The sequence below is a fragment of the Gossypium hirsutum genome, chromosome D01 (assembly GCF_007990345.1).
Source record: "Gossypium hirsutum isolate 1008001.06 chromosome D01, Gossypium_hirsutum_v2.1, whole genome shotgun sequence".
Classification (NCBI taxonomy): Eukaryota; Viridiplantae; Streptophyta; class Magnoliopsida; order Malvales; family Malvaceae; genus Gossypium; species Gossypium hirsutum.
Window position 1 is genome coordinate 888,470 of NC_053437.1, and position 15,502 is coordinate 903,971.

Below are 15,502 nucleotides of genomic sequence, written 5' to 3' on the forward strand. Positions count from 1 at the left end.
ACAGTGGCCAACATGCAGGAAGCAATGTTGAACACCATGGTTAGCTAGAAACACTCCGTAATTTCGATAAATCGAACTACTGCATGATTCAAAATCTATAAAATATAAGCGGCAGATATGCAGGCTACAGTATCAAATACCACAATTAGTTATGATAGACTTCTGGATTTCGATAAATATTAATAAAAATCTATAAAATATAAAGGAAACCTTTCTCTCATACGGCAACGATATACAGGCAGTGGTATCGAACACAATAATTAACTACGGAACACTTTTGATTTTCAATAAATCAAATTACAACATGATTCGAAAGCTATAAAACAAAGGAAACCTGTCTGTCTTTCGGCAGCCGATAAGCTTTGAGTGCTCTTCCACTGAAAGAAATTGTATAGAACATAAAATTAAGGTAATTTAAAATTAGAATAAAAATATCTTAAAAATCCTAGAAATGATCTCACATCGTTCTGTTATCTGATATTTCAGCATCCACAATGATAATACTGGAAATAACCTGAAACAATAGCCATTAGTGGTGTCAATTATAATAAATAACTGATTAATGGCATAGAAAAAAAAAACAGAATAAACAAATTATTATCTAATAAACATCGGCATTTTCTATTTTATTCTAATTTTACGCTTAATTTGGATACTAATTTAATGAAATCAATACATAAAAAAAAAGATCTAAAACTTGTAAAATTGATCCAATTATAACAAAAAGATTCAAATCCAAATCAATTCGATTTAAAAAGAGAAGAATAAGAGATTTGAGAGAGCGAAACATATCGGAATACGTACGAGTAGGAAACAAGTGAGTAGCAAGGAATCGAAGCTCCATACAGTCCTTGAAGCTGCTGCCATGGAGAAAAAAGAGAAACCGAGAGATTTGATTTTGAAAATGCAAAAAAAAAAAAAAATACAGCGGGAAAGTGACGAACAGGATCTGTATATATTTATATATATTATGAATCAAGGAACGGTTTCTTTGCTAAAGTGTGCCAGAGGCGCGCATTGTGGGAAGCTCGCAAATGGAGTGCTAAAACTTTTCAGTTCTCCGACCGGTTGAAAGTTGAAACTTTCTAATTCTGTTTTACTTTTTCGTTTCATTTTATTATTATTTCGCGGGTGAAAGGGAATTTTAAAATCGGAAATATAAATATATATATGGGGTTAAATTACGCTTTGACTCCCTATGCTCTTTGCACATATCAAATTTAGTCATTTTACTTTTATTTCTAGAATTTAATCTTACTTTTCAAATTTTAATAGTCAACACGATTAAAATTCTTCTATTAAATTCAGATTAATTACAATGTAATTTTTTTTACATGTCTACCAAATGAGTTTTTTTTTATTTCAAAAAATATCATACTAACTAATTTAATAGAATAATTTTAGTAGTATTAATAATCGGACTTGAATTTTGAACTTGATTTTTTTTGTCCCAATTTGGTACTCGGGTTTGGCTTTAATGTTCAATTTGCGTACCCAGACCAAATAGCCCAATGAATGTTTGACATGTGTAATCTAGTAAAAAATAACGTAGGTACTTAATCGGAACAACAAAAATAAAGTCTAGATACCAAATTAAACATTAAAACCAAACTCGGTACTTAAATGGGGTGAAACTTGAAGCCAAAATTGAGACAAAAAGCTCAAATACTAAATTAAACATTAAAACCAAATTTATGTATACCAAATATTATATTAACCCTAAATTAAAAAACCTTTCCGTGGTGCTTAACATTTTAAGACACTTAAAATTTAAAAACCTAGAAAAAAAAAGAGAGTAAAAATAAGTTAATTAACCATTCTAATACTACCATTATTATCATCATCATCATCATCATCATCAAAATATTTAAGTAGGCCAAACAAAAAAAAGTCAAACACTTATAGGGTCGAAACAACTCACGAATCAAGTAAAAAAAAATTGTTATCATTTTAACAGAACATGAAACGAGCAGCTCTAAACTCCCAACTTTTAGGTGTCTTATCTTCGATCTGGTTCTCATATTTTTTTTCATCAATTTTCATCCATTGTTCAAAGGTTTAATTCTTCATGTTATAATTTTTTTGGTTAAAAATGATTGTGAGCTTTGTCATGTTTAAAGGGTTTGCGAAGAAGGAAGATTTAACGTGAGTCCTATAAATGTGTGATAAAATAAAGAGTAAATATATATATATATATTTGATACTTGAACTTGATTTTAAGGTTCAAATTGGTACTTAAATTTTTTTGCCCAATTAAGTACATAAACTTGGTCTTAAGGTTCAATTTGATACAAAGCCAAGTTTAAATTGGTTCAAGTAAGCCATTTACTGCAAATACTAATTTGGATAAAAAAAAACCAAGTTCAAGTACCAATTTAAACCAAGAATCCAAATTCAGTTGGACCAAAATAAACTTTAGATATCAAATTTAGCCTTAAAACCAAGTTCAAACACCAAATTTTGCACCAAAAATAATTTTAAATGCCAATTTGAACCTTGAACCCATGTTCAGATACTACAATGTATATTACCCTAAATAAAAGGATTGAGTATGCCATTATTTTTTTAAAATATAAAATTTTGAGCCTTATTTATATTGATTAGTACCATACATTCCATGTTGTTTCTATGTATTATCTTTTATCAATTGGATTGCATGCTTGTGCCTATAGTCATAAAAATGCATTACTCCACAATTGAGAAACAAAATTTCAATTCGTTTACATCATAACAAAAACAACCCTTATCATCGTATCTCTCGAAACAACATACATTGCATAATTTACTTTCCGTTCTATAATAATATAGCTTAAAACATATCATCAAATAATGTACCCATCCATACATTACTCTTTGCTCTTAAAATTCAATTGGCACAAGTGGCACAAGTGGCGCAGGTACAACCGGCACCACATTTGCAGTACATCTTTCCGGTGCCACTGCCCCCGGCGGCTTCAGCCTGGCTGCATGTGCATGGATTGCATCCGCAATGCTCCCCGCACGAGCACCGCTTGTGGTCCGCCTCGCCGGCTCCGCAACTGTTTCATTACTCGTACATATTCGACAATGATGATAAAGTGATTCGATGTTTATATATAGAATGCACATTAAAAATAATAAAGATAACTAACTAATAGTATAAGGTGGGGAAAATAATTAGTAAAAAGAACTCTTTAGTCCTTCTCAATTTCTAAATTGAGCAAATTGATCCTTCTAAAAAAATAGAACAATTTCATCCCTGTTGATTTCGAAAGTGAGCAACTAAGGACAATTCATAACATTAATGTTTTCTATCAATTGCACATAATTTTGATTGGTATAATAACAAATTTAGCCCTCAAAGTTAACTTATTCAGTTACCGATCCTAATTTAACAAATTTAGCACTCAAATATTTTTGTTTACTGAAACTTAAAATTCATTTTTCGTGTTGTGTAAAATAAAATAAAGAGTAAATTATAGAATTAGTCACCCAATTATTAGCTTGTTTATGTTTTGGCCACTCAACTATGAAAGTTTTCAATTTAGTTACTAACGTTTTAGATCATTTCTGTTTTTGTCACTCTTCGTTAAATATTTAACAAAAATGATGATGTGACTTTTTTCTAACTAGTATAATACATTTAATCCTCAACACTTACACATTTTATCAATTTGATTCTAATTCTAAATAGTTCAAAAAATTGAACCCTCCATATTTATAAATTCTACCAATTTGATCCTCAAACACATATAACTATTTAAACAGATCTTGACAAAATTATATGTAAATTTGTGATTTTGATAGACCCAAAAACTCAAAATCCCCCAAAATTCAGTAATTTTGCGATTTTTATAAACTTATTCATGATCGTTCTAATAACATTCTCAACAAAGGAATCCAATTTTTCCCATGAAACCTAACAAATAATTAACAAAAAAAAAGGGTTCCTTTTTCAAATTATCATCTTTTACATTCTTGTCAACTTGAAGAATTGTGTAATAATGCACCTATATTTAAGCATAAACTTTTTTGTAAAATTTATTTTCATATGTTTTAATTGTTTGCAATTTATTTAGAAAAATATGTAAATTTTCTTCGATTTTTCTAACTTAAAATTTAGATTTTTTTATTTTTTTAATTTTTAGACACATATATTTTTATGATTTATGATTTATTTTTTATTTTAAAATTTTATATAATTTATATATATTTTCTTTTAAAATTTTAAATATTTTTACGAAAAAAACAAACTAATGCATCATTAGTACTACGTACCACAACCTAAGAACATCATGTGTGCTATTTTTAATAGCATTACCAAAAAGTATGGTACCCTTGACAAAATGAAAATCCAAGTACCAACTCGGGGTGCAAAAAATCATAAGTACCAACTTGGGAGAATGTGTCAAGTTTGGGGGGCCAAATGCATATTTGAGCCTTATAATTATAAATAATATTACATTTTATACTTTTTTATAATATATACTTTATATTTAATTATATGTGTTTGAGGATCAAATTGATAGAATGTGTAAGTATTGAAAAATAAATGTGTTATTCTATCAGTTAGAAAAATGCTAAATCATCACTCCCGTTAACCATTTTACAGAAAGTGACCAAAATAGAGATGGTCTAAAACGTAAGTGACTAAAACAAAAATGGTCTAAAATAACTAGTAATTAAATTGAAAAATTTTATAATTGAGTGATCAAAACAGAAATAAATTAGGTGAATAATTTATAGTTTACCCTAAAATAAATCAGCGAAAATAATAGGGCGAAAACCTGCAAGTCGTGCCGCCGGGGCACGGCGAAGGACAGCCACACTTATCGTTACACGTAGCGAATCCTCTAACTTCAACTTTGGAATCCGCCATTTTGTACCGTATAGTCTTTTTGTGTTCTTCGCAATATGTTTAATGTGAATGAAAATTTTGAAGCTTCTGAAAGATCTCCTAAAGGTTGTCTTTTTAAATAGAATTCTGAAAATCATTGCAGGTTAACTGTTCGTTAAATTGCGTAAAAGGATTGCGGAAAAGCCAACACATGGCGATGTGTCGGATAAATCGGAAGAGTTCATTAAGCTGTGTCTTACGTATTGCTGCAAAAAGGTTACGTGTACCTAAAATCCTGTAAATTGTTAAGAATTTTTGTTCGATTTTGTCATAAAAAATACTATACCAAACCTCAATATATACCAAAATTTTTATATTTTTTTATGGATTCTTTTTAATTTTTTCATTTTCTTTTGGAACCTTTTATGAGATTTTGTAAATTTTTTATTTTGTTCTAAAATTTTAATTTTTAAGATTTTATCGTTTTTAAATTTTTAAATATTTGTTAGTGGAACATGCAAAACTAAATAGTGCACATCATCATAAAATTTCACTTCAACATGTCAAAAAATACCACATAATCACTTAATTGATATATTGTTTACTTAATGATAAATTTGTAACAATGTTAAAAATATATTATCTGCATAATTTTTTTAACATATAAAGATCTGTGCGTACCAATCTATGATAACAATGCTCTCTTCTAGGGATTTCGCTGAAGTGGATTGTCTTTGTCACTTCTTTCATTCGCCGTAGGGTGGGATACCAAAGAGATTCGATTAAGAAAGGATGAACCAAAAAATGATCGTTTAAAGAGACTCTCTTGAATTACACTGAAGGAGAATGGAATTTAACACCCATTTGAGTAAGCTTTATTCTACTTGGAAACCTTTAACTACAATCAATCTCATGAATTTAGAAAATGAGTATTATATGATCAAATTCGATTCACAAAAACTCCCATCTACAAGCTTGTCAATGTTGAGGAGTGAGAAGCTATTTTTGGACAAGCCTTTGCCCTCGCCAATCCCACATGGCGTGAGAACTTCACATTGAGATGCGCGAGGCTCCCATAGTTTTTGCAAAATATATCATGTAATAATTTACTTTTAACATATGTTGGCACATTTTCTTTACTTATTTTCTCAACTATATATACTTACCAATAAATATATTTAATTTTCATTTTAATAAATTAGATAACATATTTTATTTGAGAAATTAATATTCTTAAATTTACAAATTGATCTATTATTTCTTCTTTTAATAGTAGAATAATATAAGTGAAAATCAGTAAAAAGTATTATGGAGATTCTTGTATATATTAAGCATTAAATTGTATAATTTGTCGTATCTAATAAAAAAAGAAAGTAAATTAGTCCCACAATTCAAGATTCATGTGTTTAGCTTCACCAACTTAAAATTCATGTATTAAATTACATATTGAAACAAAATTCATGATTAAATTTGAAATTTATCCCTTTTGAGATTGAATCCAAAACAAAAAAGTTTTTTTTTTATTTCACAATATGTGTTAAGAATCACTCAATTGTCTATTTTTAAATTAAATTTCTATGTTGTCTTGTATATTCTAAAAATACAAATATCACGATACTAATATACTATTACACTTGAGATATATGAAATATTTATCATTTAAAAGTTTAAAGAAAAAATTGTTAAAAAGATTTATTGACCTTAATCGATATTCAAAATTTTGTATGGTACTGCACATGCTTAAAATAAGTATATACTATTTATAACCTTTTTTCCCCCTTTAAAGCACATCAACAATCACCCACAACATCATTAACTAAACTAAAGAGAAGTAAATTAAGACCACCAATAATAGTGAAAAACATGGCCATTAAAGAGAAGTTATATGTATTTTAGTCATTTTAAAATAAACAAGATGGCGAAGGTTTCTTTCGTTGTATTCTCGATGGTTTTGGTGTTCTCAATCCAATTTGATGAGGTAGCATCCTCGATCGGGACCCGAAGGGATTATGACCGGCTTTTTCTCAACATTGAAAGATGCCGAAATACAACAGGATCATTTGAACAAAGTAATAACAGACCCTAAACTTTATGTCAGGTATGGATAAACTTGTTGAAAAGATTAAAAGCTCTGTCGGAGATGATTCCGAGAGAGTGGATGCGCCAAATTCTACCTTAATAGATGCAGATACCGAGAAGGATGCAACTTTCCCAAAATCGGAAGTAGAAGTTGCTACTGATTTTGCCAGCGGCTTGTTGAAGGAAATGTCATAATAGACCTCGATGATGCTTAGAAAACTTTAGACCCAAATTTTAAGAAAGAGGTGGCTAAAGCCGTTCAATATTATAAAAACAATGCAAAAGATAATGCTAACACACACACCAAAAAATTACTTTAACATTAGTTGGCAAATTTTGTCACTTATTTTCTTAACTATATATCATATACTTTACCAATATATAGATATGTTTATTTTTCAATTAATAAAGTAGATAACATATTTTATTTTGAGCAATTAATATTCTTAATTTTGTGGAATGATCTTTTAATACCTCTTTTTAACTTTTCAAGAATGGAATGAATAGTACATTAATGTAAATAAAAATCGGTAAAAATAGTATGGAGGTCCCTGTATTAGGAGTCAAATTGTATTTTGCCCCCTCTAATAGAAAAGGGGCAAATTAGTTCTTGTAAGTTAGATCGAAGAGAAAATTCGTCCTTTCCGTTAAATTTTTTATACATTTGTATGGTTAATAACTAGCGTGGTTGATAAAATAACTAAACAGTAACATATGGTGTGCCATGTGTATCTCACGCTGACATACAAGGCTAATTTTTAATAGTACAAATCAATGGAGTTTTTAATAGGAAGACCAATTCGCTCTTTGATCTAACGTGAAGGGACAAATTCGCCAGCTTTTTGAGCAGAAGGAGCAAAATGCAACTCGTCTTCTAATACAGGGGCTTCCATGGTACTTTTATCGTAAAAAAATGTAATGTATGATAGTAAAGTCGAAGCATTTTTCTTATTGTATGTAGTATATTTAAAAAGACTAAAGATTCTCTTTTTTTTTTCTCCAAGCCGTTTGTTTCTTATCTTTTGTTTTGCTCAACGGCAGTGTCAATCTCCAAGCTGGCTATCGCTTGCATTTTTCCTCTCCCATCAATCCTTTCTTTCTTTCTTCTTCTTTTTCTCATTCACTACGTACACACGTCTTCTTTCTTTTCAATTTGCAGATCTATTTTGTGGGTATCTTTATTGTCATCACAAGTTGTGATAGACAGATGATGATGCCTGTCGTTCATTAAAACTCCACAACCACCAGTAGTTTTTCTTGGAAAGTGGGTGGTTTTTCGTCAACTTCTTAATTTGTTTCTATTTTGAGAGTATTTCAGAATAATAAATGATTTCACCTGTCGATTTGGACTCGTGTTGTCTTAAGTTTTATATGTTTTTTGTTTGTTTTTCCATTGTTTAATAAGTCTTTAGTTTTAGAAGTTTTTGTCTGCTTTTGTAGCACGTTTTTTTAGTCTTGCTTATGCATGTAATCTTAGTTTTATAAATGATTTTAGAGATGATTTTGTTGTCGTCCTCTCTAGTTTGGTGAATGCTCAATTCTTTTGTCAATTTTTGCTCGCCGCTTTGGACCATCCGAGGCTGATTTCCTTATTATATTAAGTACTTGCAATCACTCTAGTTATGCCATGCTTGAGTTGTGACAAAGCCAATTGTCAACGTGTCATAATGTTCTATTGATGTTGAGGCTAAAACATTTATTGTGATGGAGCTTGTCCTTAACCGTCTATGACGAGTGTTATTATTTTTTCTCTGAATTGTATGGTTTCATTCATTGAATGAACTAATAAATTTACCTTTTAAAAAAAACCAAAAATCTATTATTTCCTTGAATACCAAAAAGATTTTGAGATAAAAATCATATATCTTTTTGGATTGAAACTAAAAGTGAATTTTGGTAAATTAAGAAAATAGTCACTTATATTTGGTTAAGTTTACGTTTTGGCCGCTGGATTTTAATTTGTTACATTTTGATCATTAGTGATGTCATTTTGTAACATTCTCCTCGGGCGCCATTCTTTTTCATTTTTTTTAACTTCAAAACGGCAAATGGTGGGGGACGAGGTTATTGGATTCAAATCCTTACATGGATTTTTTAACAATATGAATTCATGGATGAAAACTCTAACCATACCCATTCTTACTATCACCAGGGAAGGGCGAAGGCGACGCGGCTAAGAGGTGGCCAAGATTTTATTCTTATATATTCTCGAAATACAAGTATCATCGTATTTATAGCACTTTGAAAGACTATAAATGTTACTCTTGAGATATATGAAATATTTAATATTTAAAAGTTTGGAGAAATTTTTTTTTAAAGATTAATTGACCTTAATCAATATGCAAAATATTATATAGTGCACATGCATGCTCAAAATAAGTAGACTATTTATAACATTTGTTTTCTTTAAAATGTATCAATGATCACCCACCATGTCTTCGAGTGAAACAAAGAGAAGCAAATCTAAATCACCAATAAGAGTGATAAACATGGCCATTGAAAATGTGGAGAGAAGTTATATGTATTTTTGCTATATATAGCTATTAGGCGCCGGACTAGTCAACAGCCCCCAAAATTTCCAAAACTATCTCATTTTAAACACTTTAAATTTTGTCTCATTTTCATCCTTAAGCATCAATAAAAATATATCTCACTTTTTTCTTAACCTTTTTAAAAAAACATAAAAGATGGCAAAGGTTCATTTCGTTGTGTTCTCATTGGCTTTGGTGCTCTCAATCCAATTCGTAGTGGGACAAGACGAGAAGGCTTTAGATGAGGCAGCATCCCCGGAAGCCGAAGATGTACTTTTGAGTTCAGGGGCAGCTAAACTCGTTGAAAACTTTAAAAGCTCTGCTGGAGATGATTCTCAGAGTGTAGATGGGCCAACTTCTGGCTTAGCTGATGAGATTGCAGCTTCTCCAGAATCAGAAGTAGAAGTTGCTACTGAATCTACTGGTGAGATGAAGAGGAAAAGGGCATAGTAAACCCCGGTGATGTTTAAAAAGCAACATCAAACCCAAATTTTTTTAAAGAGATGGCTAAAATCGTTAAAAATAATAAAAATAATGCAGAAAATAGTAAAAGCAACATCCATGGTTTTTGTAAAATATGACATGCAATAATTTACTTTTAAAAATAAAAAAGTCACTTTCACATTTGTTGGCACATTTTTTGTCACTTATTTTGTCAATTATATACACGTTTCCAATAGATATATTTATTTTTCATTTTAATAAAGTAGATGGCATATTTTTATTTTGACCAATTAATATTCTTAAATTTACAAAAAAATCTTTTAATTCCTCTTTATACAATTCAATTTATGCTTTATAATGCTTTTTTCATCATTAATTTATCAATTGAACATACAATATAACATATACAACCTTAATTTCAAAACAATTTCATATATCAAGTAAGTCATGCAATTTTCTATTCTATTCAGTGTATTCTCTGTTTCGATATTTAATCTAAATCATATCAATTTAGCTCAAGTAATCATCAATAACTCACATCCGATTCCATATAATGTAGAGTGACATAAACATGAAGAAAAGAAATGGTTCTCGAATCATAGAAACACAAACCAAAATTCCAAGTTACTCATCAATGACTTTGGATTTTCTTTTCCTGCTCAACGAATCTGAGTCGACGTTAGATACAGATTAACGAATCCGAGTCGACGTTAGATACAGATTAACGAATCTGAGTTGATGTTAGAGACAAATTAACATAAAACACATAGCACTATCAATAGTCAACCAATTCCCAATCAATTATCAATTTATACAAAATTTATAATTTATTCAATTTAGTCCCTAAAATCGAGACTAAGATAACTTTAAATTTAAAGCTTTGGAGTTGATCTGTCCTTCTGCGTTAATAAACTCAGTCAGTATATGAACTCTCCTAGTGAGATTCACTGGAAGGCGATTAAATGAGTTCTACGCTACCTGGTGGGCACCTTGGACCATGGACTGTTCTCTACAAAAGGACGGTTTCAGCTAATCTGTTACTCTGATGCAGACTGGGCATCTTCAGTTGAAGACAGACGGTCTACTATGGGCTACGTGGTGTATTTGGGGCCTAATCCGATAGCCTGGTGCTCAAAAAAGCAAGTCGTGGTTTCCCGGTCATCCTCTGAAGCTAAATATCGCAGCTTGGCCAACTGTGTCTCTGAGTTGGTATGGGTCCAGCAACTGCTAAAAGAGGTAGGAGTGTCAATGGAACAAACACCAGTGGTCTGGTGTGATAACACCTCCACGGTTTCTATGGCAGCAAGTTCGACACATCATGAAAGGGTCAAACACGTTGAGATAGACCACCACTTTGTACGTGAGAAAGTTCTTGATGGCCAGCTCCATGTCAACAATGTACCCTCAGCCAATCAAATTGCTGACGTGCTCACCAAACCTGTTTCGTCCAAACATTTTTCTGACTTTCGACTAGCACTTCGAGTCATTGCAAGGAACGCAATCTTTAAAGATTTTGACAACGAGGAGAATGATAGAATATATGAAAGATAGTCAGTTGTTAGTTAGTTAGCAGTCAGGCGGTTAGTAGTTATTCTGTTAAAGAAAGCTAACAGTTTCACGTCTATCACATCTTTGCTATAAATACTATATTAAACCCTTTCTATATTCAAGATATAAAAATGATACATGCATAATATTCAGCATGCACTATGTATACTTTAACAGGGACCTCCTATTTCTTATTCTTACTTTCAATTTTACATTTTCTTCAATTTCTTCCCTAATATGCAAAAATATCAATTAAGCTTTACAATTTAGTCATTTTCTTATACTAAACTTAGTTTCTATCAATTTAACACCTAAAACTTCAAGAAATCAATACATAGGCTAGGTAAATCAAGCTCCCACGACCTCAAAAAAAGTTTACAAGAAAATGGCTTGGAAATGCTTACCAATTAGGGACCGAATTGATTGAGCTTCAAAAATGGGTTTTTAGGTTTTTGGCTTTGGACGACAAGGAAGAAGAAACATGAACAAATTTCCACTAAGGTTTTATGTAACACCCGAAAACCCGGCCAAGAAGTTTTAACCGGATTCTGGAGGTCACATTGGCCATCAGAAAGGCCCAAATCAGAACGCCGTTCAAATTTCCAAACTTCTTTTCGAAAACCATTTTCTTCTCATGTTTAACAAAAATCTCGTAATTACCCTATCTTACATTGCCAAACGTTTGTTTTCTCGTAGCATAAATAAAGTTAAAACCAAATTATCAAATCCCTATTCGGTTTGCAAACCTTTTAGATTTGAGCAAATTGTTAATCGAAATTCCAAAATTAATATTGCAGCGAAAAATCCAATGTTTTACTATTGGTTGAAATTCATAAAGTTGACACTTAAAATATGGCCAAAACAATTAATTGACCATTGTCCATGCATGAGATTGTTGATCTTAATCAAAAGCGGAAACCATATCACAGATCATAACTTATTTACAAATTTGATATCGATATTCATATCTAAATTTTTTTATTCAAACCAAACCGAGACAAAAAATTCTGAAACCTTCGATTTGCTGAGTCCAACACCTAACCTCCCAGATTACCTGAAAGGGGAAAACTAAAGGGTGAGCTATGAGACTTAGTGTGAATCTTAAATAGAAGAATATAAGCAGAGTCGTATAGTAGCAAACAATGTAGCGACAAGAATCAAACAGTCATACAACAGTCAATTTCTAATCATATCAAAACAAAACATCACATTATGTTATCACAACAAAAAATGTAACCAAAACCAAATCCAACGTATCCAACCGCTACACACCATCTCCAACCATCCGACACACACCAAATAGGGTATGCTAGGACCGTCCATCCTCTACACATCAAATTTTGGGTTATGATGGACCCATCAAACCGAAAAACACCTCAAAGTGGTCATTCGCCACTTGAATTATTGCAGATTTACCGCTATATAAAATAAATGCAATTTAATTGCCTAATTGAGCTTCCTTCACTTTAGAATCAAATCCCAACCAATATGCATATGTAGAACTTTCATTACATACAAATAAACATATCGAATCAGACTTATACCCAATCACAAAATAGCGGTAGTACAAATTGTGATAATCTAGTCCCTAAAATCGAGACTAACATTACTTTAAATTTGAGGTAATGGATTGAAATTTAATTTCTTTCTTTCTTTTTTTTATCAAAAAGACCTTAAAAGGCCGAACTCAATTAATAGCATCATGAATTACAAACTCGTGAATTTCTTTAGGGTAATTCTCATCGAAATCCTAAGAATAATTATTGTTTAAAACAAAATTAAAAATGAAGTAGGCTAATTTATTACAGCATCTAGGAGCCACGTTACATCAACCAATTCAAAAGTCTTCAAATGCATGCAGGTCTTGTACACACACTGCCCCAGAAACGTGATATCTTGTTGATGGGCGTCGAAACCACCAAAAATAATTTCTATAGTAAAATAACTCTAAACAGTAGTAAAGAGTGGTCGTAGGGTCGAGTCCACAAGGATTGGATATTATAATCAACTTTCGTGTTTAACTTGTGATCAGAATTTTTATCGCGTCAAAAGTCGTGACAAAAGTCGTGCCCACAACTCCAAATGGACCTACTGAAAAATAAACAAATAAATTAGGGGAGTTTTGAGAATGTTTTAGTAAGTAAATAATCGAAACAACATAAATAAACAATCAATTAATATTGGAGATAAATTTAAATTGGGAAATAAATTCGGATTTTTAAACAAAGATAATAAGCCTTAGCCCTATACTGGGTAGATTCCGGATTAAGAATCGGTCCTCGAAAATTAATTTCTCCTCCCAACAATAAGCTAGTTATAGCAGCTAGGAACGTCCTAACCACCAATTCTTCCTCTCGTAGCTGGTCCTGGTACGACCTACATACCAACACTTACCGATTATCTAACCGAGATACACGTGTTCCCAATTCAAGATTCTGGCAACCTTGCACTCTGAATAACCAAACTCAGATTAACGGCCTCAACCGCGTGGGTCGTTTAAACCCGATCGCTTCTCAATTGATTTGTTCTCAGAGATCCGAGTACAACACGGCCGACTCGTTTCTCCAACTGTCCGCAAACACAATTTCAACCCAATGTGCACCTTTTGACTTGAAATCGAGTTAACTTTAAGGGATGAGTTGTCAATCCCGAGACTTAAGAAAAAAAAAGTGAATACCCATTGGAAGAATTTTTAGGATGGATACGTATCTCACGATTCCCAACGGGAAAGAACATTGGCCTAAAGCTAAGATGAAATTTAGTTAAACATGAAATTAATCATGCTTTGTAGGTTTTGAAAGATAATTTGATGATAAATGGAGAAGAATGGAAAAGAAAGGTACTTGAAAAGCAATTAGACAAATTTGACAAAGAACAAAGAAATGAAAATAAAACAGCAGTAACTATTGACGCATGAAGAAAAAAAAAGTATAATTCTATTTAATTCTAAATGGAAGTCAGATCTAAAATATAATGTGTTTTTTGAAGGTACCTTAAAGTTCTATTTATATACATGATATTTACTAAATTTGGCTTTAACCATTTCATATATAATTAAAGTTCCATCGCCTTCTTATCGAGCAGTCTCAAAACAGCTTCCAGCCAATCGATACAGTGCTCAAAATGGTTACTAATCAGCCTGTCGTCCAAGCCGCCACACGCAAGGATAGCACGAGCTGACGGGCAATCCTTAATGGAGTGGAGCAACGTTTCTTTCTCAGCCCTGCACCGCAGACACGCCAGACTCATATTAGGGCGAATGGAAGCAATTTTGCTGTTAGTGGGCATAACGTCGTGACCCAACCTCCAGGCGAACACACGAACTTTGGGAGGGTCTTTAGCTTCCAAATGATCTTCCAGAACAGACAATGAGGCCCTATGCCACTATTTTGTAGAATAAGCCAAGAATATGCCGACTTAATAGTAAAAAAACCATGATGACTATGGAACCAAACCTGACAGTCTTTCGGGCCATTAGGGATAATGGGAATATTCATATTTGGTCCCCCATATTCTCACCGTAAATGTCTAACACCCTTTGGATTATTGGGGTATTCGGACTAAAATAGACCATAGATTTATCAAGGTTGATTTGTTGTCTCGATACCTTTTTCAAATTCTTTTATAATTTTCGTAAAAGCCTTAACTTCCTCTTTTTTATTTCTAATGAAGAGGAGAGCATCATTATCAAAAAACATATGGTTAATGCTAGGTCCATTAAAACTAGCTCGTATACCCCGAATAAGCCCATAATGCTGAGCATAGAGAAGCATTCTCCATAATGCCTCCATACAAAATAGAAAGAGATAGGGGGATCCCTTGATGGAGCCCCGTCTCTGAGATTATAGTATCTGAGAGAACCGCATTACATTTAACAACATACTTAGCCGACCGGACGCGTTTTATAATTAAATTGACCCAAACATCAACAAAACCTAAAGTTTTCGTGACATCTTCAAGGAACTTCCACTCCACCCGATTGTATGCCTTTTTTCATATCAAGTTTAACCACGAAACATTTATTCGGACAATTTTTAAACTTTGGAGGTAGTGCATCAATTCATGCGCAATGAGGATATTGTAA

General features: G+C 31.9%; 1 protein-coding gene across 1 annotated transcript; it reads right to left on the reverse strand.

Moving 5' to 3' along the window:
- Nucleotides 1-2,669: 2,669 nt before the first annotated feature.
- LOC107928868 (EC protein homolog) lies at nt 2,670-4,938 on the reverse strand. The gene is made up of 2 exons (XM_016860140.2): nt 4,767-4,938; nt 2,670-3,038 (listed from the first exon to the last, which is right to left on the reverse strand). The coding sequence occupies exons 1-2, from the start codon at nt 4,856-4,858 to the stop codon at nt 2,867-2,869; spliced, it is 264 nt and encodes an 87-aa protein (XP_016715629.1). The 5' UTR covers nt 4,859-4,938; the 3' UTR covers nt 2,670-2,866.
- Between the last annotated feature and the right edge of the window lie 10,564 nt (nt 4,939-15,502).

What these genes read in the sequence shown, in the direction of transcription:
- LOC107928868 (XM_016860140.2), bottom strand. Translation starts at nt 4,858, where the DNA reads ATGGCGGATTCCAAAGTTGAAGTTAGAGGATTCGCTACGTGTAACGAT. An exon ending in CCCGGCGGCACGACTTGCAG is followed by an intron (nt 3,039 to 4,766) that starts GTTTTCGCCCTA and finishes GTAATGAAACAG; the next exon opens with TTGCGGAGCCGGCGAGGCGG.